Source organism: Larus michahellis, chromosome 2 (genome assembly GCF_964199755.1).
Source record: "Larus michahellis chromosome 2, bLarMic1.1, whole genome shotgun sequence".
NCBI classification, from domain to species: domain Eukaryota; kingdom Metazoa; phylum Chordata; class Aves; order Charadriiformes; family Laridae; genus Larus; species Larus michahellis.
Genome location: NC_133897.1, coordinates 147,416,613 through 147,441,416, shown reverse-complemented (window position 1 = coordinate 147,441,416; position 24,804 = coordinate 147,416,613). Strand labels below are relative to the sequence as shown.

At 40.4% G+C, this 24,804-nt stretch overlaps 2 protein-coding genes across 3 annotated transcripts in view; one reads left to right on the top strand and one right to left on the bottom strand.

The window, feature by feature from the left end:
* Positions 1–19,703, bottom strand: part of DCAF13 (DDB1 and CUL4 associated factor 13) — a 27,129-nt gene extending 7,426 nt beyond the window's left edge. Inside the window, exons 1-9 of the mRNA XM_074577582.1 lie at positions 19,527–19,703; positions 17,457–17,656; positions 16,046–16,153; positions 14,286–14,375; positions 13,223–13,378; positions 12,433–12,510; positions 7,937–8,019; positions 5,826–5,990; positions 2,415–2,550 (exon numbers count right to left, since the gene is read on the bottom strand). Of these exons, the coding sequence (XP_074433683.1) occupies positions 2,415–2,550; positions 5,826–5,990; positions 7,937–8,019; positions 12,433–12,510; positions 13,223–13,378; positions 14,286–14,375; positions 16,046–16,153; positions 17,457–17,656; positions 19,527–19,596 (1,086 nt within the window). The 5' untranslated portion in view covers positions 19,597–19,703. The remainder of the gene's footprint in view (positions 1–2,414; positions 2,551–5,825; positions 5,991–7,936; positions 8,020–12,432; positions 12,511–13,222; positions 13,379–14,285; positions 14,376–16,045; positions 16,154–17,456; positions 17,657–19,526) is intronic.
* The window catches only part of SLC25A32 (solute carrier family 25 member 32), a 19,786-nt gene continuing 14,653 nt past the window's right edge, over positions 19,672–24,804 (top strand). The window contains exons 1-2 of one of the 2 annotated variants that reach the window (XM_074577583.1): positions 19,672–19,979; positions 23,454–23,604. In XM_074577583.1, the coding sequence (XP_074433684.1) occupies positions 19,808–19,979; positions 23,454–23,604 (323 nt within the window). In that variant the 5' untranslated portion in view covers positions 19,672–19,807. The remainder of the gene's footprint in view (positions 19,980–23,453; positions 23,605–24,804) is intronic. The other variant, XM_074577584.1, reaches the window with a different exon arrangement.

Below are 24,804 nucleotides of genomic sequence, written 5' to 3'. Positions count from 1 at the left end.
CCCTCAACCAACGAATAAATAAAAATTTAAACAAAAAAACACATGCTACTTGACTTGTGTGTTATAGCTATTAACTTAGTTCTCTTGGGAGCTGATAGCCAAAGAGCTTTGACAGAAATGCTTACAAACCCTTACACGTATGCATGCTACAAAAGCTGTATTTGTATGATTCCCCAACAGCAGAAGTGAATTGTATGCATAGCCTCCAAGAGCCACGTTAAACGGCAACAACGTACTTACAAACAGGGTTGGGGGGGGGGAAGGACAGGTTATTTTACGTAGGATTCACTGTTAAGTCAAACACAAAAGTATTAATGCGCAATGTCCAATATCCGGTAGTCATAATTAGTAGCACCCTTTTTAGGCCCATCCGTGGCCAGTTTTCACTGATGCTAATAGTATGGAAAACAGCAGAATGTCATTTACCACTCTGCGTTTTAAATACTTCAACAATAGCTAATGTCCCTTCGGTACATAATAATTCTACAATGCAGGAGTAGTTGGGTTTGCCCATTACTTCCCAGATCCAAGTACCCTTACTCTTTCATAAGAAAAGGGGCCAATGCCATCTAGTAGTCAATAGAGTGAATTTGCTGTTCACACCTGAAAATACTCGGAATCATTCTATGTGAAAATAATTTTTTCAACATTCTTTTTACCCACTTGCCCTTCATACGTAGGGCACAGAGTAAAGATGCGTGTCAAAAATACCAGACAATTCTGTTACAGAACAACATCTTAGTGAGAGACAGGATGCTGTTTCTCGTTAAGAATATAGTGAATAAAGAGAGACAATTTCAGTTCATACTGTAAAACCAGATGAAAAGGGCATTGCCATGAGCATATGGATATGACAATAGGAAAACAGGCAATATTTCTGCGCAACACCACCCTGCCTAAGCAAATTCAACATAAAAGTTAAATCAAAAAGTAGAGTTCTATAATGAGCTTTGTGGAGTCCTTGGAATTAGCAAGTATGGGACTGATATTTAAATGTTTGACTAAAGCACTACATGGGAAAATCCCAAGAATCAATTCAGAACAGAAAAAACAAAAAAAGTATTCTCAACAAAAATTAATTCCATTAAAGAAATTCAATGTAATTCGTAGTTTGTAACCACAAACAGGTTTGTACAGGCTACAAAGTTGTGTTTTGGTTTTTTACCTATAGCTCTATAGCAAAGATGAGAAAAATAATAGGACTTCCAAATTCCTATGGTGGGCCATGACTAAAGATATACATGTTGTTTTAGCTGTGCTACTCCATACCCAGTACTTCACAGGGCACAACAGTCTGAATTATCCCGTAGCCTTAAGTACTCCTACCACTCCCATTCACCTGCCACCTCTCCCAGCTCTGCTCCACTTCCCTCCTACAGAGATACTATCACTTGATGGAGCTTCAGGTAATCACAAGCAGCCTTAGACATGACTATGCAATAGATCCATCCCCTTAACTGCACAATATTCTTCCATGAATTACAGCTTCCCTTTCCTCCCCTCTTCAATCTTCCACAAGATCAAGCAGAAACTCCCCCAAGCATTATTTGACAGCTATGCTGATGGACTCAGAAAAAGCAATGTAAGCACCTCCAAAATACCCTAACAATATAAAGCTACACAAAGGGATTGCTCCCAGTGGACAGAGTGTCAAATGCATTCTCCAAAGTCATTCAATACTTTAATACAACTGTGCAGATGAACACATGCAAGGGGTAACTGTAACAGAATGTTTTGGCTTTGTCTATACATAAACATTTGAACAAGTGTAACTGAACAGACATGTATCTAATTAGACCGATGTCTGCTCCCACCAGGAACACACCAACCAAAGTGACTTACATTGAACTAAGTGGACTTCAGACACCCCACTAGTTTGCCTACTTGATATCTGGGAATTATTCAGGTTAATAACAATCTCAGTTATGCATTGGTCCAAATGGTCTATTTTACAACGCATATGCTTATCACAATATGAACCACACATGAACCAGTCGCACTCCAGTCAAAATTTTTAGAAGTAGTAACCCTAAGCCTCAGTAGAATGACTTGCATATGGCAAACCAGAACTTACTGCGCTTTCTTTAGTGCAAAGGGATGAATTCTCACCTATAGCACCCAGGTAAAAAACTCTAATCTAGCTAGAACCGATGATTATTGTTAACAAGACCAAAAAAAGTCCCCTTGTGTAGCAATAACAAGGCATTTAATTTTATTATTATAAGTTGCAGTAAAGGCAATGAGCTATACTGTGCATGTCAGTTTTCAAATTAAATACAAATATCAAACTACCATTTTACATTTTCCCCTTTAGAAACAAGTTTTTAGAAGTTGAATAGGCTGACCAGTTGTAATAACAAAAAAGCTCCAAACGTCTTGTCTCCTGATAACAAAAAACAAAATGCAACTCTTACCACTCCCAGTTTTTCAGAAGCATTAGCTTTCCACAGACGAATATTCATCTCATCTGAGCCACACAGAATATATTTGCTATCTGAAGTCCATTTTACAGTGATGACATGCTGCATTCGCTTCGTATGATATACCTCCCTGAAGCAAAGAAAAACATTTTTAAATGATCTATCATCACTTTTCCCATCAAAATTACCTTTCAAATAGCAGAAAGCATTCTGTTCAAGGCAAATACATTTTTTACTTCTTTAAAAAAAAAAACCTGATTTTGTTTTAAAAACACTGCACTCATCTTTAATCTATATAGACTGAATGAAATACAGTATGATGGTTAGACTGATAAAGGACCACCTAGGATAAGATGCTTTTTAAATAAGTGTTTTCAAAGAAATTACATTAAATAGATAAAGAATAACTCTTTTTGCAAAAGATGCCATGGGTGCATGGCATACCTGAAATGCATACCATTCCTGAAATAATTGTCATTAATACGCTGTTGCACTGATCAAGCGTCACAGAATGGGACTGCAGAACAGGTGCCAGACAATCTGACAGCATCCTTATCAACAAGAAAGAATACAGTAAATAAACACCTCCAGCTGTCCATTTATGACATGGCAATGGATTGGCTCCTCTTCATTGTAATTCCCCTCCTTTCCCCAAAAATAGACTTCCTTATCATTGTCTAAAGGACTTCTAGGAAAAAATTTTAAAACCCTAAAAACTCCAAGAAAAGTCTCCAGTCCTGCAAACAAGAACTCAACAAGAAATATCAGCTAGTAAAAAAACATTCAGAACTACATTTAATTTCTGCCAATTAGACTCCTGCTCAACAAGTGCTGGCACCTGTTGAAAAATGTTTCTACATGTTACATTTAAACTGATATTTAAATGAAACTCTTATCTAATATTCATTACGTACCAAACAAGCAGAACAATATTATGCATAAAGTTATTATTTTGTTTCTGCTATAAAAATATAGGACTAAGTTCACTTTTTAGTAATTTTAATTATTTATTAGCATTCTAAAGGTGAAGAATAAGTAAGGCCTAGTTACTGTCCACTAAAACCCACTCCTTTGGTATACCAATCACGCACTGCAGCTTATAGGCCGTTCTCTTTCTTCTCCCTAGTTATTTTTACAAGTAAAATCCAAGTAGTAATGGAAAGGAAATATGGAAACAACACCTATTCAAGAGCCATGGAAAAACCAGCCTGGGGTTGAGCTGGAGGCGTTGTGAGAAAAACAACAGTAATCAACATACTACCTTAAATAAGTTTTGATAAGCTTAACTGCCTTTCGTAATTCACAGCCAAGTGATGCTCTACAAGAACAACTGTGTGGATGACTGAGCACGAGTACCTTCAGAAAACATTAATACTCACATCAGCATTTTACTGATGTTGATGTTTAATAGCATGTGTGCACATACGCATTTTCACAAGCATCCCCATGTTTACTTTTATTGTACTATTTGGCTCAATAACAAAGCTTTTCTTCACCCACCTTTGGGGAACTAAGTACTTTTCCTTTCCTTACTCTAGATTTTCAGTCTTTGCCTCTCCTGTTGCTATCGTCACAGCTTAATAAATATCATTCTCAGGGAAAGGAAAAAATACAAAACATGGCCAAATAACCAGGATCTGTCATTTAAAAAATTCACACAGACATCCTGTTCCATTTACCAAGAATTTACTAAATTTGATCAACTTTATTATAAATCTTATTTCTTATGGCTAATCAATTTCCTAATCTAAATTTTCATTTTAAAATACAATAGAAAGCAATGGGAAGTTGGGAGTTTTGCAGATTGGCAGTAGATCAAAAGTCAAAACTGGAGTATTGTCAAGATACTCTTAACTGCCCTCTCAGTTTTCCAGGTGGAATCAGATCTTCTATTTGGAGACTTTTCTCTGCTCCACAGGATTAATTTCAACTGTGCAACTCTGAAAAACCCTAGCTCCTACAGAATTTTAAGTATCACAGAATGCCCTAGTCAGCTTATATGAGGCTAAGTTCTTCACTTATAAGGCTCTTCCTCACTAGATTTATGGCCATCACGTAGAAGGGGAAAAAAAAAAAGGGGGGACAAAGAGGAAAATTCCTTCCACAGGCCTTGGCAACAATCTACAGTAATGTGGAATAAAGCCTTTTACTGTTGCATTATGGGGTCTGCAAGCTTCCTCTCAATGATGTGCTTTAACTTTGCATATCACCACTTTTGTGAACATAACTACTCCATAGAAAGGAAAATCTGTAGGACACAAGAACTGCTTAATAATACAAGAACTAAAAAGAAAACCCAAACCAAAACAATCCACAAGGAACTGTAATACTTAATTACATTTAAAATATTATTGCAAGACTGGAAGAAAATAAAAACTACCTGTAGATTAGTTATAAAGGAAAATGTAAACAGCCCCTATCAATCTTTAATGCAGCACAGGAGCATACAAACAGTTACGCTGAATACTGCATACATAACTGCATCAATCGATAATAAAAATGTACTCCTCCCTTAATCAATATTTCAACATTACCACCCCCTAAACCACCTAGTCGCAACCTTTTGGGGAGCCAAGATTGCAGAGAGGAAGGCAAGCAGAAGCAAAATAAAGTTAAGAATAAAGGAAAAAAGAGAAAACTGACAACAGAGAATAACAAAGGTAGGTTTATGAAGAACAAATGATACCAGACAGATCTGATAACTTCTCCAATTTTCACCAAATTGAAAAAAAAAAAGTAGTAATAATGGAGACACAGTAGATCAAATCTGAACTTCAGCAAAATATTTAATACACTGCCTTATGAAATCTTACATGAAAAACTAATTCAAAGTGAGTTGTATTCAAAGCATTGTCACATGAATCAAAACCTGGTTAACAAAATATGAACAAAAGGTAATAAGCATACTGAAACAGATCACAAAAGTGTCCCAAACTGATTCTCAGGAATTCATACAACAATGCTTTTCACGTAACGTCTTTAGCAATCATCCATAGAGGATGAAGGTAGTCCTTAGATAACCAAATGCTACAATGTTGTAAGGCACTGCAAACTTAAGTGACAGATACAGTACAAAGTGACCTAAAAACATTAAAGATACATAAGGAGGGAAATAAGATGGGATTCATCTTGGTAAAATACAAATGAGTACACCCAAGAACAATAATCCACTGTAAATTTAATCCAAAACTGCAGAAGTACTGCTATCCATTATACACGCTCCAGAATTATCTGTCAACTACATGACCTGTCAATCTCAAATTCTATACAGAGTAAGATTTCAATATTCACAGGAAGTGAATGCCCCAATGAAGATGTTAACGAATGAATTAAGAAATGTGAGGACTAGAGAGGGAGGTCACTGGAACCAATGACAGCAAGAGACAAAGGTGTAAAATCACTCACCTGCTGTGACCTTTGTCTACAGGAAAAATGCGGACAGACTTATCAAAGCTGGCAGAGACAAATTCTTTCCCAGTGGGTGAATAATCCACATCAAGAACAGCAGACACGTGATCCATATGCACCATCACAGGTGATTCAAGATAGCGCATATCAAAAGTATATAAGCTTTAAAATAAACACACCAACAGCTTAATATCGTAACAGCTCCTAAGTAAATAATACATTTTTGCTGAACAGCTGCTTTAATCATACATAAACCATGCTTAAGGCTAGATCCATATTGCAGAGGGAACTCTTTAAAACTGCTCATAACACATAAAAAGAAAGAACAATACATTGTTTAGGGCTTGAAAAAAGTTTATTAACCAGAGGCTTTAGTTATTGGATCAGACCTAGGTTTCTTGCTCACTGTCAAAGAACAGATGGTCTCCACTATTCCCTTCATCATCTGTTCATGGGTCACTGACCAAACCCATTTCTCCAACCACCACACTGTCCTCCTTTACTCCATCTTCAGCTATAAGTATATAACCTGAACTTGGACAAGCATCTTTGAATCATTACGGCAAGCCTATCAACTCCCCAAGATTTATAAGTATTCCCATATTGGGAACTCCTAGTAATTCCAAGTCTTCTGTGAAGTTCCCATTTGTTTGGCACCCTCTCCTACCACCTAACTTTCTTTAGGTCAGACAGTGTAGGAGTCCAAGGAAAGCTTGGTCCTTCAATACATGGAGATACTAGTTCAGGAGAGCACACTACCTGTAGAAAAGCATTGTATTAAAAATACACACACAGCTTGTGGACCACAGCTGGTTTGCTCTTAAGCACTTCAAAGCTTGGGTGAGGTCTACCTGTAACGCCTTTGAATCAATAAGCCCACTGACACACAGCAAGGCATAATAACCAAGTAGGTCACTGATTTGCCTAGGGCCAATAAGCAAAGGTGCTTTACAAACAAATCATTTAATGAAACACGATTAAGACGCACATTTCAGTAGAACCACTATATTAAAAACTTATAATTTAGCAGGTTTCTCACCCTCCTTGCTGCAGATGAATGCATAACTGGAATTAATTCAGTGTCTCTTATTTTTATGGGCAACTATTGCTTCTTCCTTCTAAATTCCCCAAGAAAAAGTACAGTAGCATCGTATTCAAAACCACTGCTCCATATAATCAGGTAACGCTTGCATTTGCGTTGTTGATACATGTGTTTGCCATTGCACTTATATGAATTGCTATAGCTTGCAAGAGGACAGTTGCCCCTGACAGTAACAGCTACCATTCTCAGTTTAGCAGGGCTGGGGGGGGGGGGAAGCTATAAACAAACAGATTAGATACCCTGTTAGCCTTGCCATACCATAACCAAAATAGGTGAAAAGCAGTACATTAAGTACAACACCCACTTTCAAGGTCTGGGCCAGATTCCATTTCCTTGGAAAAACAGCCTTAAGAGAAGTGATAAAATTCCTATGTTCTAGAAGAAAACAGTGATCTATTGTTAGATCACTGACTTCCTGGAAAAAAGGATGTGGAACACATTTTGCAGTGGCCTAGTTTTGAAGAGACAGATTTTTCAATATCAGATTAGCTGTTCACATGAATAGTATTGTTCAAAAGTAAAAAAATGCTTTGAGACTTTGAAAGGGTAAGTATTGCAGTCTCTGCAACTGTTTCACAAAAGATTAATTTACTTTTTTAAGAAAGGGTTTCATTAAAATAGCTTATCAGTACAATATATCAAGCTTCACAAGAGCTGGCAAGGAAATAAATACTTATATTGCCTCAGGCTCGACAAACAGTATTTATTTTCCAGGTCCCACTGCAAGTTACACTTGCATTGGTTCAGCTGCGTTTTTTGTGAGTAAAACTGCTTTTTTCCCCTGAGTACTGAAATACAGAGAAAGAGGCAGTCTACCATCAATTTTTTTATTTTAATTTTTTTTTTTTAATCAGTGAGCCTGTAATTCTCTAGTTATTCCCTAAGTGATTCAAATTTAGAATTTAGGTATGTTTCTAAAAATGTATTTTAGCATGATGATAAATTACTAAAATGCAGATTAAAAACATAACATGATCAGGTTATCAAAAAGCAAGGTCACACTTACTTGTAATCTTCATTTGCTGCAGTAAAAATGAAAGCTTCCATGGGGTTCCAACATATTGTATTTGTCCTCATATTCAAAATAACCTGAAAGATATTTACACATTGCTACCTTATTATAGGCAGTAAAATACTTGCTCTATTCAAGGCTTCCTATATCACTGGAGAGAAGCACTTTCTAGGTACAGAATTACGTCAGAGAAATAGTGACATGACAGGACGTTTCCTTAGGAGTGTTAGACTTGGAACTCAAGACTTCCTGTCCCTCATCATACGCTGCTTCGTGCTATGCTGCATCCAGACCTGGAACCCCCAACATATGAAGGACATGGACCTGTTGAGTGAGTCCAGAGGAGGGCCACAAAGACAATCAGAGGGCTGCAGCACCTCTCCTCTGAGGACAGGCTGCGAGAGTTGGGGTTGTTCAGCCTGGAGAAAAGGCGGCTCCGGGGAGACCGTATAGCAGTCTTTCAGCACCTACAGGGGTCCCACAGGAAAGCTGAGGAGGGACTCTTTATGAGGGAGTGGAGCGATAGGATGAGGGGTAACCATTTTAAACTGAAAGAGGGTAGATTTAGATCAGATATTATGAAGAAATTATTTACTGTGAGGGTGGTAAGACACTGGAACAGGTTGCCCAGAGAAGCTGTGGATGCCCCATCCCTGGAAGTGTTCAAGGCCAGGCCGGATGGGGCTTTGAGCAGCCTGGTCTAGTGGGAGGCGTCCCTGCTCAGGCAGGGCGGGGTGGAACTACATGATCTTTAAGGTCCCTTTCAGCCCAAACCATTCTATGACTCTACAAATTGAGTTTTCCTCTGTAAGTCATCTTAGAAGCAAATTCTTCTAAAGTGGTCATTTAACATGTAAATATGTTAGTGATGAACACGTAAACCTGGAACTTCTGAAAAATTTCACTTCTCCATCATATTTACAGGAACACTTAGTTAAGTAATCTATAAACACACCTAATTAAATGGTTATTTCAAAAGATATAGTCATTAACTGATGTTGTGAACCAGCATTTGCAAAGCTCTTATAACTTCTTTATGTTCTACCCAGTTATTACTAGCCCTTCATTATTTTATCTCTGAAACTGCAGTTCATGAATTCTCCAGGACAGTTGCCATTTCTTGTTGAAGTGCCAAGCAATGTGTATAGAAGTTGTAATCTACTCACCACTATCACTGTATTAGCAGTGAGTCATTTGCTACACGTTCATAAGATTTGCCTGCTGCTAGTAAGCGGATGGCTCCGAAGAGGCCAGCTTACCTTGAAGTGGGAGGAAGGCAGCTGATGACAGCCTAATAAGACCCTTCTACTTTGCTAACAGTAGATTAGACATGAAGTATTAAGAAGCTGTATGTTGGATGCCCCCACCTTGGAGGACAGATGTGCCGGTAACAGCTGGGCCTCTGTAGGAGAAGGGGAGGCAGGGAGGAGGTCATCAGACACCCCATACGACACAACAGCTTTGGCTTCTGCCGAGTCTTGGAGGAGCTTCCAACCATTGTATTTTAAAAATAAATCCCATACAGTATGCCTGACATAAAACAGATGTATAATTACAGAGCAACTTATTAACAAAAACTGAACAACTCTAAACAGGATTTTCCACAATGCTCCAGGCCAGCCATAATCCTATTTGAAAGTCCTGAAATTTGGGTGTTTAATGCTATGGCACTCCAAACTCACTTTTGTTCTCAGTTTACTATACCAAACACCATAAATTTACATATGTATAAGAAGCTATAGTTACACAATTTTAACTTTTACAATAACGAACACAATGTCAAAACAAGTTAATAGTGATGACCTCCATGGAACTGCTCCCCCAAAAGATCGTGATTTTATAAGTGCGTGCACATTCTCATGGTTCTCATTCTCCATTAAGTCCTCATTTCCGAAGTGACATTATCCTGCTCAATATGAAGTCTGCGCTGCAAAATACTGCTCATTATCAGAAACTATAAATTGAATGTAATCATCAGATGTCTAAAGTAATCTCCGCTTTAAAAAGTGACTTTACTGAAAGGATAGGCCACTGAAAGGCCCTATGTTTACAGTAATGTGACTACTAGAATTTGTTCAGATTTCAGTATTGTTGCACATATTTGGGAAGCTAATAATCAAGGAGGGTTCTTTATTCTTCCCTCTCCAAGTTTTTCAGCCACTGCAAAATGAGTACACAATTAATGTTAAAATATTTATTATACATGTAACATGTTAAATCATACCACAAAATAACTCCAATATTGCTGAAAAATCCAGCTCTTTTTCAAAAGGGGTCAGGTTTGGTCCATATCTTCTACACTATTTTTTCACTCAAATTTACAAGCACTCAGTTTATTTCAGCAGTGGCATTTGGCATTAAAATAGTGCCTAAGAAAAGGATTCCCTGTACAGCTCTAGCACTACATTCAGTAACAACTATGTAAGGCAACCTGGGCTGGAAGTGATTTAAGTTGCTGTAAATACATTAATAATGGCATTCCGGAACTATCTAAACCTGTAGCAGAGCGACCTCCTGACACTATTTTTTAATCAATTGTAGATACACTTAGGCATTTCATAAGAAAATGTCCTGATTAAGACAAATCAAAGCTGTGAAGTCCCTGAAGACTTGGTTATCTTGGTTTATTTATTTTAGTGGTGAACGCTTGCTTACAAAGAGATTTTGAGATAATTATTTGTGCGATCCGGTTTTGTGTTAAAGTAATCTGTTCTCCTTTACTACCTACCTAAGAATGTTACAAGCAAAAGACAACACCGTTCCTGTTAGCTGTTTAAATGCTAAACACTGTGTTTAAAACACACTAAGCTTTCCTGCAATCCCATAGGTTACACAGGAATGACTTCTAGTTTGCAAGCGTACCGACTTCTATTAAAACATCTTCATCTTGTCATGCAACAAGAATGCTTCCCTTCATCTTTTCCCAGCTGTTTTAGACTAGTTCCTGTTTTGCACTTAGGCAGCATCTCACCATTTTATCTGTTCCTCTTTGAAACTTAAGACTTCGAAACTCACAGACAGGAAAAATGGGCAAGACAGCTACTGCTTCATGATGTGTAAAGTTGTACTCCTATTTCTGTTAAGAAAGGGACTCCCACCAAGTTCCAAACTCAGGGCAGCGTGTGAGCTGCTTTGCTGATCAAACACCAGGAGCACAGCAGTGCTAGGAGCCAGAGCCCATACATAGGTAAGGTACCTCTAACGAGCAGCACACTTCTCTTGGGAGTTACAGAGCTCTTAGCTCTCAATGCAGAAATGGGCATTCAACCTGCCCCTCCACAGGAGAATCATCCCTATCCCAGCAGGAAACCCAGCACTATATTCACAGATAAAAGGAATTATTCATCAGGGTTTTACTCCTATAGCAGAAAATGCACCCAAGCATGCTGCCTACTACAAGAGACACACATATGCACACAAGTGTATATATGCACACATATGTATACTTCCATATATTTAGCATATATACATACGTAAAATCCTGTTAGATTCAAGCTTGGTTCACAAAGGCTCAAACTACATCCTTTTAACTTGTCACTGCACATCTACAGCAATAGCTGTGTTCATTTCAACATTCAGGTCTCCAATTGGCATCACTGACAGTTTTGTTTTTTTTTTTTTTATAAGCACTATCTCAGCAGCCCAAATGAAACATCACTAGAAATTGTTGGGGTACAAGGAGAGAAAGAAATACTGTTATGCCAACAATACTCCTATTTTATAACTAACTACCATTATAGTGTTCTAGTGTATATCAGACCAGTGCCATTGCAGACAGTACATAACACATCAGAAGAATATACTACAGGCCAGAATATTGTATTTCAAGAAGAAAATCATTAAGATAGTTCTAAGGCTCAAAACTACCAAACTTCATCAAGGGTAACGTGGATCAATTACTGGCTTCTTGTTTTAAGTAAATACATACATTCTCTTAAAGATAAATAGGAATCTTCATGTCATTGGTAAATTCCACATATAAATACAATTTTGATTCCACTCATTGCAAAGGATTTCTGAATGTTTATACTAGGTGGATGGCAGGGAGGTTATCTCCATGCAAAAGAAAAACACCTTTTCAAATGCAGGGCAAGGGTCTCCAATGGTGAAAAGCAAATGCCTTAGACATTACCTTGTTTGCTTCTGCCAAGGAGGAGTGAAAAAAAAAATTAAAAAAATAAAACCACACATGCACAGACAGAATGCAATATAGGAACATAAAGTTCTTACTGGGAAATTGCTGTCAGGTCAGGTACTTTATCAAGAATTACAACAGAGTAAGCATGACAGCCCGTTTGAATGCAGAAAAGGGCCCTTCTAACTCTGCATGGTTTAAATCCCAACATTAATTCAAACTCAGTTAAAAGACTCAAAATTAAGATGATGAAAACTCAGTCAACTCACAGTTCAGAGCTTCCCTTTATCACCATTAACAGTTACAGATTATTTACATGTTCAGTATGATTATTAGTGCCATAAGCAAAGATTACCTTCTTTAATGGAGTTGATTTTCTCATATCATATAGTACAATATTTCTGTCAGAAGCACAGCTTCCTAAAAGGTATGTCTGAAAAAAAAAAAAAAACACAGAAAAGCAGTGTGTAGGGTCTTCTAAACACTTCTAGAGTATGGCTAACAGCTTACATTAGATACCTAAGTTACTTCACAAAGCTGGTAGTTAAATAGTTTATTTTTCAGTCAAGGAAGTACATTCGTTGTTCTTTCTGTGCAGTTAATTATTCAGCACAAAAATTTTAAATAGCTTCCCCTGTAAGATTCCGAATCCACCCAGTCCTCCCTAGTTCAAAAGTAACAAGCAATTCCTCATAAACACTTCATCGACGAGCACAGCCCAGCCAAGAGGTATACAGAAACTGCTATAGAAGATCAGATGCAATTGTTTTGCCATGGAGAGGGGGAAAAGCCTTGGTCACAGGGAGTACGGCACTGGAACAGATGAGAGCTCCATAACCACTACGTTGTATGATTGAGGAATGGGATACGTATTGCTGTGGGCAGAATGGAGACCACCCCACTTCCCTTTCTCCTCTCCCCCACTGTCAGAGACAGAAGATAAAAAGATGAAAATATATGGTACTACATTCCAAAGCAATTGTAGGCATAAAAAAAAAATATATGTATACACCCCCCAAATATTATGTTAAAACACATATCAAAAATTAAATTTGGAAAAAGCCATAAAAGATTGTGCTAATAGAGTTTAGCTCTTATATTGGAAATCAATATTTTTCTTCATCAGTATATAACAGAAACATTACCTCAATGGGATTAAATTTTACACTGCTTATACTATCAAAACCCCATGTCAGAGAACACATGGGACTTGTCCTTTGCTCATCCCAAATGTCCACTTGCTGGCCACAGGTGGCAAAAACAGCTTCCTTCCAGTGGTGATCAATTCCTGTATACACAGTCTTTAAAAGAAAAAACAACATCAACAAAAAACCAAAAAAAATTTACAGAACCAATTGTAAAATAAATATGCAAATATGTTCTGTTACAAAACAAGATCAATAAATCATTGCATACCAAGTCTGCCATGTTTTTATTCACTTGTGTTAGTGAAAACCAAGTCACCACTGCTACCAGAAACCGAGTCTTATCAGATATACCCTTACATAACAGACTACCTTTCTGTGTACTCACTTAATGAGCATGCATGCACTTCTTGTTAATTTACAATGGAGTCGGCATTAGAAGCTCGTTTACAAAGTCCTGTCTGACTTTAAAAAAAAATGGAAATTTTAAGGGTACAACTACAAATTTTCGATGAGGACCCAAAAAGATTGCATAGACAATACAATAATTAAAGATTTTCAAATCACCTATTTACAAAAAGCATTTAATGTTGTTCTTAAAATAAGCTTATCATAAATTGAAAGTGCTGAAGTATCTATTTTTAGTCTGCTTTTGTCAAAAAGAAAAACGTAAAGTTAATTTTTTTTATTGAACAGCTGCAGGGTATTGGCAGGAAAAGAAAGTTATTTAATGCAGACTAAGCACTGGCAACACACATCCGAAGAGAAGGACTACAGAAAGATGTGACCAGACTGAAGAAAGGGATGATTAGTACAGACAGATCTAAGCAATCTCTGATGGCATTTGAAAGATTCCTTTCTGGTTACATGTAAAATAAATGTAATAAAAACTTGAATATACTTTAAAAGTGCCATTATAAAATTTGTTGACATCACCTCAGAACCCATTATGACAACAGGTGATATCAAACCATTTCTCTCTCCTCCAAAAGCTAGGTAAGAATTTGTTCAAACTTAATTCAAAAGAAGAAATGTGGGAAAAATTAAAACTTAGATTTACTACCTTTCCAAGAATCATATGAATGGGTTCTTCTTCTTCTCCATATTCCGGGCTCTCCATTTTCCACTGCTTCACAGTTTTGTCATCGCCAACCTGGAAATATTGGAGGAGGCACATAGAGTTTTACATAAATATATTCTGTTTATTTTATTAGATGTGCTTTGCAATTAAGTACAGGCAGCCTTTCAAAAGGGAATGATCTATGACATACGCAGAAATAAAACGCTGCCTATTCACTGTTGCCTTTTACACCTCCAAGCTGAAGATTAGTTCTCCTTGTCATAATATCTTGCTAGAAACTGGGAAGGTACATGTATATTGTCTGGCTGGAATGGAGTTAACATTCTTCACGGCAGCCCATATGGCATTGTGTTTTGGATTTGTGGCTAAAACAGTGCTGATAAGGCACCAATGTCTTGGCTACTGCTGAACAGTGCTCGTGCAGTGGAAAGGCATTTCCGCACCCGGCCCCGACTCTGTCCATCATCATCCCTGCTTCCCCAATGCGGGCAATAAGACTGGGAGGGGACACAGGCATGACAGATGACCTGAACTGGCCAAAGGGGTATTCCATACCATGTAACATCATGCCCAGCAATAAAAACTGGGGTAGTGGAAGAAGAAAGGGGAGCAGGGCTGGCTTCCAAAGTGGCTGCTGCTCAGAGACTGTCTGGGGATCTGTGTGCTTGTGAAAGGAGGTGACTGACTTCCTGTTTGTCACTGTTCCCCCACCACCACCTTTCCTGCATCTATTCAACCGTCTTTATCACAACCCATGAATCTTTTCCAGTTTTCAAGAGAGATACTTCCAGGGTTGAATAGAAAAAAGGTTAGCTAGAACGATGACTGTTTTTTTAGGCTACATTTTGTGATTCTTAATCAAATAGCACCTTAAACTGCAAATTATCTACTGGATGTCATTTCGATGAGCATGTAAACAGTTAAAAGGCATTTTCCACCCCAGTTGCGCCACTTGCCCGTTCCTAATGCCATGCTATCTCTTGCACTATGCCAACACAAGCTTTTGCATGGCTGTGCAATTTTCAGGCAGAGGGATTGTCCAAAGGGCATGCTAATTTGGAGTCACTTAGAATTTTTTGCTGTGACTTCCCCTACATCCTAACTGCAGTCCTCATGACCTGGTATGTACTTCAGGAAAGAAAAATATAGTAGTGAAAATAGCTCCTCTGTGCCCAGCTCAAAAAAAGCAAAACCTCAGGACACTCTAGTCTTCAACCCCAACTTGTTGGGGGTTGTATTGGGATTTCTTGTATAATCTTAGAATTGTTTTAATGCAAACAGGAAGACATACTATTTCCAGATTTATATGCAACTAAATCAGTTGTGGCTGACATAAGTTAATAAAGCTTAATTAACATGGAACCATCTTGACTTAATCAGCTTATCTTTAATCATAGTGTACATAAATAGTTATTTTTTTAAGCGTTTGTATGTCTTTCAAGCGTTTGTATGTCTATCTACTACTTTAACGAAAACTAGTTTACTCAAGTTTTAGTTACGTGACCATCTGTTAGCAATTTTCTGGTATTTATCCCTTCCACAGTCTTCAATAACATCCATATCACAGCATCAAAAAAAATTTCATCAGAAACGGAACTGTCAGGTTCACTGACAAATTTAATAAACGTATTCATACAATATTTAAATATTGGATGGCAGAGAGTAAGTTGCTCACCGGAAAACAGATGGTGAACAGGCACTCTGTACTGCTACACTGTACAAAGGAGACACGTTATACTTACAGTAAAGAATGATGTACCGCAGAAACGAGCACACATGCCTCGAACAAAGCCTTCATGGGCTTGTATAGTACGAATACACTGTCGTTTGGTCAAGTTCCAAATTTTAACCTGTTAAGACCAGAAAAGTATTCTGTTGTTATTTAAGTTTTCTACAGCCCACAACTGCAGTTCATAAATCAAGTAAGAGAGATCACACACATTCTAATGAAATGGCATAGCTGGCTTGAACACTGGCCAAATTTTGTAATGTTAAAACTACTTATTCATTCCCTTCTTCAAAAAAAAAAAAAAATTTAAAAGTGCGTCCCTTTCCTTCTTACCTCTTCTCCCCACCCAAGCTGTATGCTTACCATATTTTTGCATTCCCTATTTTTGAACTAGAATTCTTTCTAAAAGACAACAGAAGTTACAATTTCATCAAAAAATACCCCTCTAGAGAGAAAAGAACAAGGAAGTAGCCTTTGGAAACAACAGAATGTTTTCAGTCCAGCTGCTGTATTACACTTTATATAGACGTCCACCTCTCACAGCGGTTTAGGTTTCAAAACATTTGGGCCCATTTAAAAACCAAAGAAATGGAGGTCATTTTTTATATTTGTATGTATTTATAAGTATACAGTACTTTACTCACTCTATCAGTAGAAAAGAAATCTGTCTAACGTTTCATATAAATTTATTCCCCTCCTCTCTGAAAAGGTTAATCTCCATTACACTACTGCATAACCTATGTGCCTTCTACAAAAAGCGGAAAGCACCCAGCTACCCAGAAGACACCTTTAAAATACACAAGGACTATCAAACAAACAATGCAAGGCTGAGAGAGGACAGAGAAGACAGAAAAGACAGGCAATTTTTTTCTGCAACTGACTCCAATTAAAGTGCTCTTGCTTGCTATTTGTAATATTTATATAAAATAATCAAACACGGAGTTATCATTTTTAGGCAGTATGCTAAATTATTATTCCACAAAGTTTCTGGTTGTGTGTCCCTTCCTGCCAGCTCATCTGACTTCATGTAATCTAGCAGCTTAACTCCTCCAAGGGGAGGAGGGCGGTCACATGGGCAGCAAAAAGCAGTCACTATGGACTGCAAATATTAACATTCACTGCTCCATCCTGAGGAACTGTATGTCACACCCTCTGCTCAGAGCTGAACAGCTAAAAGCTGCCGCTTGAAGATTTTTGAAACCCTTTGTGTTCTGGGAGGTTACAACTTGGAGTTTGAGAAACACTGCCCCAAAGTGGGTAGAGCTGCACCTTCTGAGAAAGACAGGGTATCGTGCTGAACAAAGACACAACAGAAACGTAAGCAGGGGGCATTTAAAAAAAAAAAGAGGAAAAAAACACAAGAGGAAGAAAAAATAAAAGACGGAAGAAAGGTACCTTGTTCGTTGTTTGTAACTGCAGCTTACCTCTCCATCACAAGCTCCAGACAGCACTGTGGACAAACTCTTTGGATGTTTGGCCATGCAATTAACTCCATCTCTGTGGCCATCAAGTGAGCTAAGAAAGGGCTTTGCAAACACACGTTCTAGCTTTGTTGCATTCAGAGCTCTCGTGTACTCTCGCGGAACTTCAAATGGATGCAATACAGGGTCATAGTTTCTTGGAACTGCAATAAGAGCAACACAGACATCAGAAACCCATGGTATATAGTGAAGTCCAAGGTAAGCTGAATTAGGAAGCTTTTCTCTTTGATTTTCCTGACACGGGAGAATTTTCTGCAACGCTAAGATTTTTGCCATTCCTACTGTTTTGCAATTGATCCATGGATCATTACTATGCTCACTTAACAAGCTCAAGTTAATGAAGTCTGAAATAACTCTGAAATTATTTGATGTCCTTTTCAAGGGTACACCGCTAAGCTAATGAAGGTATGAATATAAGCAACAAACTGGAAGTTGCAGATATCTTGCAACTGTTACTTAAAAGAACAAATACCACCACAAAGGAAAGCAAAAAAGCAAAAAAAAAAACCCACACCACCAATCTCCTACCACTAAACTCTAATACAAAGGACACAGCTACACGGACATGCATAAAGAGAGACAACCTAGCTCTCTTCATGTTTAGTCAGCTGCCAGCCAGCCCTGGCTCAGAAATAAGACTCATTAGTTTCATTAGCTTGGTCCTGTGCTAATGCTATCTGTTTTCCCAGATGAGTGTTTACATCCAACAAGCTTCAAGCAAGGGTCTCTCTGCATCCGCCTGCATAGATACACCTTAGAACAAATGGAGAAAGACAGTGGATATTGACATTGTGCTTCTGGGTTTTGTCTCTCATTCAGTTTCATTCAAAAAGGTTGAACAGTCAACAGAGCAACAATTGACAACAAACTGCTCATTAGGAACCGATACTTAGTTCAGTCTGCTGGTTTCCAAAGACTATTTCATGCGCATCAAAACCTCTAAGGTCTCTGATGAAATGAAGTAGGATAACACTCTGCAATATGACAGAGAATCTGTTTTAACAGCTTACACACAAATCACACTTTGAAAATTAACATGTATTCAGCTAATACCCCAGTGGGTAACTTCAATAATATTTGTCCATATTATGTTACCACTATTAAACAACTAGAAGATGCTAGCTACAGTGCTATTTCACACAACATAGCCACCTACCTCCAATTCAATCAAATAATGAAGTATATGCAATTTAAAATGCTATAGGTGTACTGTCCTGCTCAAAATAGTTTGATTTAGTGCATCCAATTCACTGAAAGTTTTATTCCTGCTTTTTCTGACAAAGGGTGACCATTTTACAAACTTTATTTCTGAGACCAGGTAGAAACTATGTGTCATGTTACAGAAATGAAACTGTTCGGCTGTGTGAGATCAGTTCTACGGACGATGCGCAGAGCACAGCATGAGAAGTCACCATCCCATCAACCAGGCTACAGCTGCTGCATCCAAGAACAAGGAATAAAATCTGCACGAATTTTGCCAGTTTTAATAAGGGATATGCATGAAGCACGATGAGCTGTACTATGGAAGAGAGAGCAGTAAGTACAAAATTGCTGAGACAAACCCGGGTAATACTAAGAGTAATCTCGGAGTACCAGAAGGGTGACTAACCCCCCCCAGCCGTTCCCGACCATGCTCTGGCACCCCCAAGGCCCAGACTCCAGCCCCTACCAGGCCGGTTGACAGGACAGCCAGACGCCTTCGCCCACCGCCGCCGGGGACGGACTCCCGCGGCTCCTGCCGGCGGGCGGAACGGGGCGGACCCCGCCGGGACAGGCCCGCAACTCCGCCCGGCGCCCCTGGGCCCCACCACGGCCTCACGGATGGGACAGACCCCGCCGGGGCAGGCCCGCACCTCCGCTCGACGCCCCTAGGGCCACCCTTCGCCTCTCGGACGGGACACGGCCACCGCTAGCGCCTCCTCATCCTCCTCTTCCTCCGCCGGGGCGGGGGGGGAGTAGGGCCGGCAGCCGCCCGAGCGCCTTCCCGGGGGGGTAAGGGGAAGGGGTGCTCACCGCGCTGCAGGTCCAGCTTGGTCTCCCGCACATAGTCGTCGGGGTTGCGGCTCAGCACCTTCACCCGCATCTTCCTCGCCGCCACCTTCCCCTCACGCCTCCACCGCTTCCGCCCCGCCGGCGCACGCGTGACCGGATACGCCGGACCGGCTGTTCTCGCGAGACACTGCTCCCCCCAGTACCGGGACCGGCAGGCGAGTGACGGAGAAGGGAGGGAGGGAGCTCCGCCCCTGTCCCGCCCCGCCCCGCCCCTTGCCCACGCGCCGCCGCCGCCGCCGGCGATGAGCGCTCCGGGCCCCGTCTGCGCCGCGGAAGCGCCGGCGGCGGCGCCGCCGCCCCTGCGGTCCCTCTTCCGCCACGTGCAGCTGGAGAACCTGGCGGCGGGGCTGAGCGGCGGCGTGGTCTCCACCCTGGTGCTCCACCCGCTCGACCTGGTCAAGATCCGCTTCGCAGGTGAGGCCGGGTCCGGGGAGGCTGCGGGCCCCGCGCCGCAAGGCCTGCGGTGCCTGAGGCGGGGGCTGCCGCGGCTCCCGCAGGCAGAGGTGGCGGCCGCCCCCGCGGGGTGTGAGCCCCCGAGGCCGGCGCCCCCCGCGTAGGCCGGGCGTGCTTCGCGCTGGGCGAGTGCGGGCCCCTCCGAGCTCGCCGTTCCCTACCGGCGCCTTCCCGAGGGGGACCCGGCCGGGCCCAGCCTGCCCGGGTGTCCCTAGGGCTGACAACGGGCGCTGGCAGGGCAGCTCCGCGGCTTGGAATAACCCGTCCGTGGGCCGAAAGGGACGGTCTCCGGTTCTTTTTGCCCCGATCCCAAAGTTTGATCTTCTTGTCGTTGCTGGGGGCTGTAAAACGTGCTGTTTTCGGTCGGATCAGAGGGCTGACTAGGCTGTACCCTCTCCTTCACGGCCACCAGTGCCATAGGGCGCAGCGAGACTCCGAGAGTCTGATTTTAACAGGCAGATTGTCTCCAACCAACGGTCAAAGTTCACCTTGATGCCAAAGATTTTCAACGCTCAAAGCACAACAGTAGTTTTACAATAATCCTGGTTGCTAACAGTAGCGGTATTGTTTTACAGAGAAATCTAACTTGTTTGTTTTTGTGCAGGGAAGCGTGTCAGCTTCTCCCTATTGATTTTGCTGTTACTATGAGAAACAGCTTGCCCTTTTATCATATTCTCTTTTACAGAGGTTGAAACATTTTGCTGTACGGTTGGATTGTTATCTGAAATGGATACCTGGGTGTTTAAGGTATCAAAACCAAGTAGTGAAGTATCACAGAGAAGTTTTACAAGATTTAAAGCATCACATTTCCAAACAACGCTTTTTGCAAAGTTGGATTTAAACACTTTCCTGCATGTCCTAGTGCGGGCACATCCTGGGCTGTGTTATCAAGAGTGTAGCTAGCAGAAGCGCTCCTTTATTTTGCACTTGTAAGACTGCGTCGGAAGTCCTGCCTCTAGTTTGGGGCTCATCAGTACAAGGAAGACATTGACATGCCGGCCCGATTCCAGTGGAGGCCACCAGGCTGGTGGAGGGGCTGGAGCACGCGACACAGGAGGACAGGCTGACAGGACAGGATCAGTTCGGCCTCACCAAGAAAAGGCTGAGGGGGGAGATTGTTGCAGTCTATGACTATGTGATTGGAGGACAAGCGGGAACATGGAAAATTCCAGCTATTTATCAGGAAAAAGGATTTTTACCATGAGGGTGGCCAAATACTGGAAACCGTTACCCAGAGAGGCTGTAATCTCTTCAGCTTTGGAAATGTCTAGGAACCGACTGGACACGTCCCCGAGTAACCTGATCTAATTAGATCTTTTGAGCAGGGCGTTGGATTAGATGACCTCTGGAGGTCACTGCCAGCCTAAATTACTCTATGATTCTATATAGATGGTATCAGTTTTCTTCCTGATTTCCATCTGTCAGATTTTGGTTGGACTCACCAACACTCATGGCTTTTTTGCAAAAGTTTGTTCCAAATCATTAAGATCTGAAGTCCATCTTTTAACAGAATAACTCATGTATTGATTCTTGATACCTGGAGAATACACCTTTTGGCACAGGAAAGAATAAGTTGCTGATACACTTTGAGTTTAGATGTCACTTAAGGATGCAGGCTCTTCCTCCCTGCTGCATATGAGTATCATTAACAGCCCTTTCCAGTTTTTGACGCTGCACTGGTATGTTTTTGAACTATACCTAAGTTATTTGCTGGTACTCCAATGTTAAACTTACTCTGCCATACCTCCAGGTAGCTTTTTAGTCAGACTGTAGAGAGAGAAAGGGAAAATTTTACACGCTTGTTTGGGTTGAAAATAACGATTCCTATGTTTTGTCTTCAATCAGGAAGTAAGAGCTGAGATCAGAAATCAAATGCTGTGAAGATTCTTGGCAGTGTCCTTGGCAGACAGACTTGCATTCCTGTCTCTGATTTCCCACCTTGTTTAATATGTTCATATACCTGATGTAATGACAGCATGATAAAAAATTCAGAAAGCTCTTTGGAAAATGTCTAGCAATGCTTATTCAGGATGGAGAAAAGAGGCATTTAATTTGTGCCAAGTTTTCAGTGACTGTCAAGGTGTTGAGGCCTTGTCACAGTGTGCTCAGAAAAAGCATTTTGTCTTTAGTCCTGAAGTCACGATGTACAGTACTGTACAGAAAGTTCAAAGGAGAATGTGTCACTGAACAGAAAACATCTGAAATTAATGATTACTAGGATTAATCTTGATGGGGACACAAAATCTGTGCTGACTGTAACACTTTGAGATTAATTTTCAGTAAAACTGCAATTCAGCCCTATGTCTATATTAAGAATGAAAGGTGCTGCTATATTGGCGAGAGTAATTTAGGTCAGAAGAGATCTATGGAGTTCACCCCCTACTTGGATAAGGTCTGTTTAGATCGAATTGCTCAGGGTCTTGTCTGCTAGAGTTCTGAGTAGCTCCAAAGATGCCTCTTCAGGCAACTTTTTCCAGTATATGACCACTCCAGTGGAGAAAAAGTTGTGGTCAGAATTCCCTCTGTTCCATCTTGTGTCTGTTACCTCTTGTCATTTCATTGTGCGCTGTACCACGCATGTTGACAGCAACGAACTTACTCTCTTGCTGTTACGGTAGGAGCAATAGTAGTTACCCCTGTAAGTTGCATGAGTTTCTGTGTTCTAAATGAAATCTATCAAACAAAACCTTGCATGTTTTTTATCTTTTTGACAGTGATACTTTCTGAATATTTGGATATCCAGCTGTTTGGTTATTGGGTGGGAGAAGTGTATGCATTTGGTGTTTTCTTGCAAATCCATTTATTTAGAATAGAAATTAGAATATAATAGAATTTAGAATATAATAGAACGGGAATTTTTGATGGAAATAACCTTTGTGTGTTCTGGTAAAAACTGACTTTGGAATCAATAAGACATGACCTGTTGAAAATATTCAGATATTTATAGAACATTTTAAAGAGGAAGATTGAATTTGAGAGTTGTTATTTGGGGCTTGCCTAAACTCCTTAAAGAAATGTAGACCCCACACATATCACTTGAAATATGATGCAAAATTGCTGGGGCACTAAAAGGAAGAGACAAAAAACTTCAATTCAAAGCTGCTGGTCACCAAAAATGCACAGCAGTGCGTTTATTTAGCCTTGTCAGATTGATGGGAACTTTCCTCTTGCAGAGACCTTAAAAGTTCTTTTTCTTTTTTTTTTTGTTTCTTTTTCCCTTTTTATTTTTCCTAAGTTCTTTAACTAGAGTTAGAAAGCTGTAAACTCCAACTGTCATGTACTTTTAAAAGAATACTTTTAAAATACAGCTGATCAGTTAGGTTTCATGTTTGTTTGCAACTTGCTTTGGGTGCTGTGTACTTATGAGATGGCTTTTACACAGCTGAATGTCATGTTTCCCGAAATGTTTTCCATTATAATTTCTTTCTTTCGTAGTAAGCGATGGATTGGAGCTAAGGCCAAAATACAATGGGATTCTCCACTGTATGACCACTGTCTGGAAGCATGAAGGACTGCGAGGTTTATATCAAGGGGTAACTCCAAACATGTTGGGAGCAGGGGCTTCCTGGGGACTTTACTTTTTCTTGTAAGTAGAACTGTAAAATGTGTCATATCCTGTGCAATGTAATGTTCAGATATACCCTGCATCTTCTTTGGGGGGTATAAAAATGTGTTAAGTGGCTTATAAACTTGTGATTCTTTTAGTAAGTTCAGGTCTGTTACCATTTATTATGGTTTGTTTGGTTTAGAATTTAAGCAGTTTGAGTCAGAGACTCGTTAATTTGTCGAGTACAGTGCATTCCCTTGATGCTGTGAAAATACTAAGGAACTTGAGAGATGGTGACATCATTCATGAAGAATCCTCTAAAAGTGCTTAAAACCTCAGAAAAAATAAAAACCTAAAATGTCGTGTTAAGAATTAGAGAACACAATAAAGTTTTCTACTAAAGCTAAATGTTTAACTGATTTTTAATAATTTTAGTGACACTCATTTCTTTCATTGTTTCTGTGAGTTGATGGGCTTTGCTTATAAACCCTGTTTTTTAATACTCACTCTTTTCTACTTTAATAGCTGTGTAACTGACCTGATTTACTGCTGATCCGTATTAATTGAAATACTTCAGGGAACAGTTACTTGGTGTGCCTGTGCAAACCTCACTTGTCAGTTGTCTAGACTGTTATTCATAGAATCATAGGGTTGGAAGGGACCTCTGGAGATCACCTACTCCAACCCCCCTGCCAGAGCAGGGTCACCCAGAGCAGGTTGCACAGGAACGCGTCCAGGTGGGTTTTGAATGTCTCCAGAGACGGAGACTCCACCACCTCCCTGGGAGCCTGTTCCAGTGCTCGGCCACCCTCAAAGTAAAGAAGTTCCACCTCATGTTGAGATGGAACTTCCTCTGTTCAAGTTTGTGCCCATTACCCCTTGTCCTGTTGCCGGGCACCACTGAAAAGAGCCTGGCCCCATCCTCCTGACACCCACCCTTTAAGTATTTATAAGTGTTGATAAGATCCCCCCTCAGTCGTCTTTTTTCCAGACTGAAAAGACCCAAGTCCTTCAGCTTTTCTTCATAAGAGAGGTGTTCCAGTCCCCTAATCATCTTGGTAGCCCTTTGCTGCACCCTCTCCAGCAGTTCCCTGTCCCTCTTGAACCGGGGAGCCCAGAACTGGACACAGTACTCCAGGTGCGGCCTCACCAAGGCAGAGTAGAGGGGGAGGATGACCTCCCTCGACCTGCTGGCCACACTCTTCTTGATGCACCCCAGGATGCCATTGGCCTCCTTGG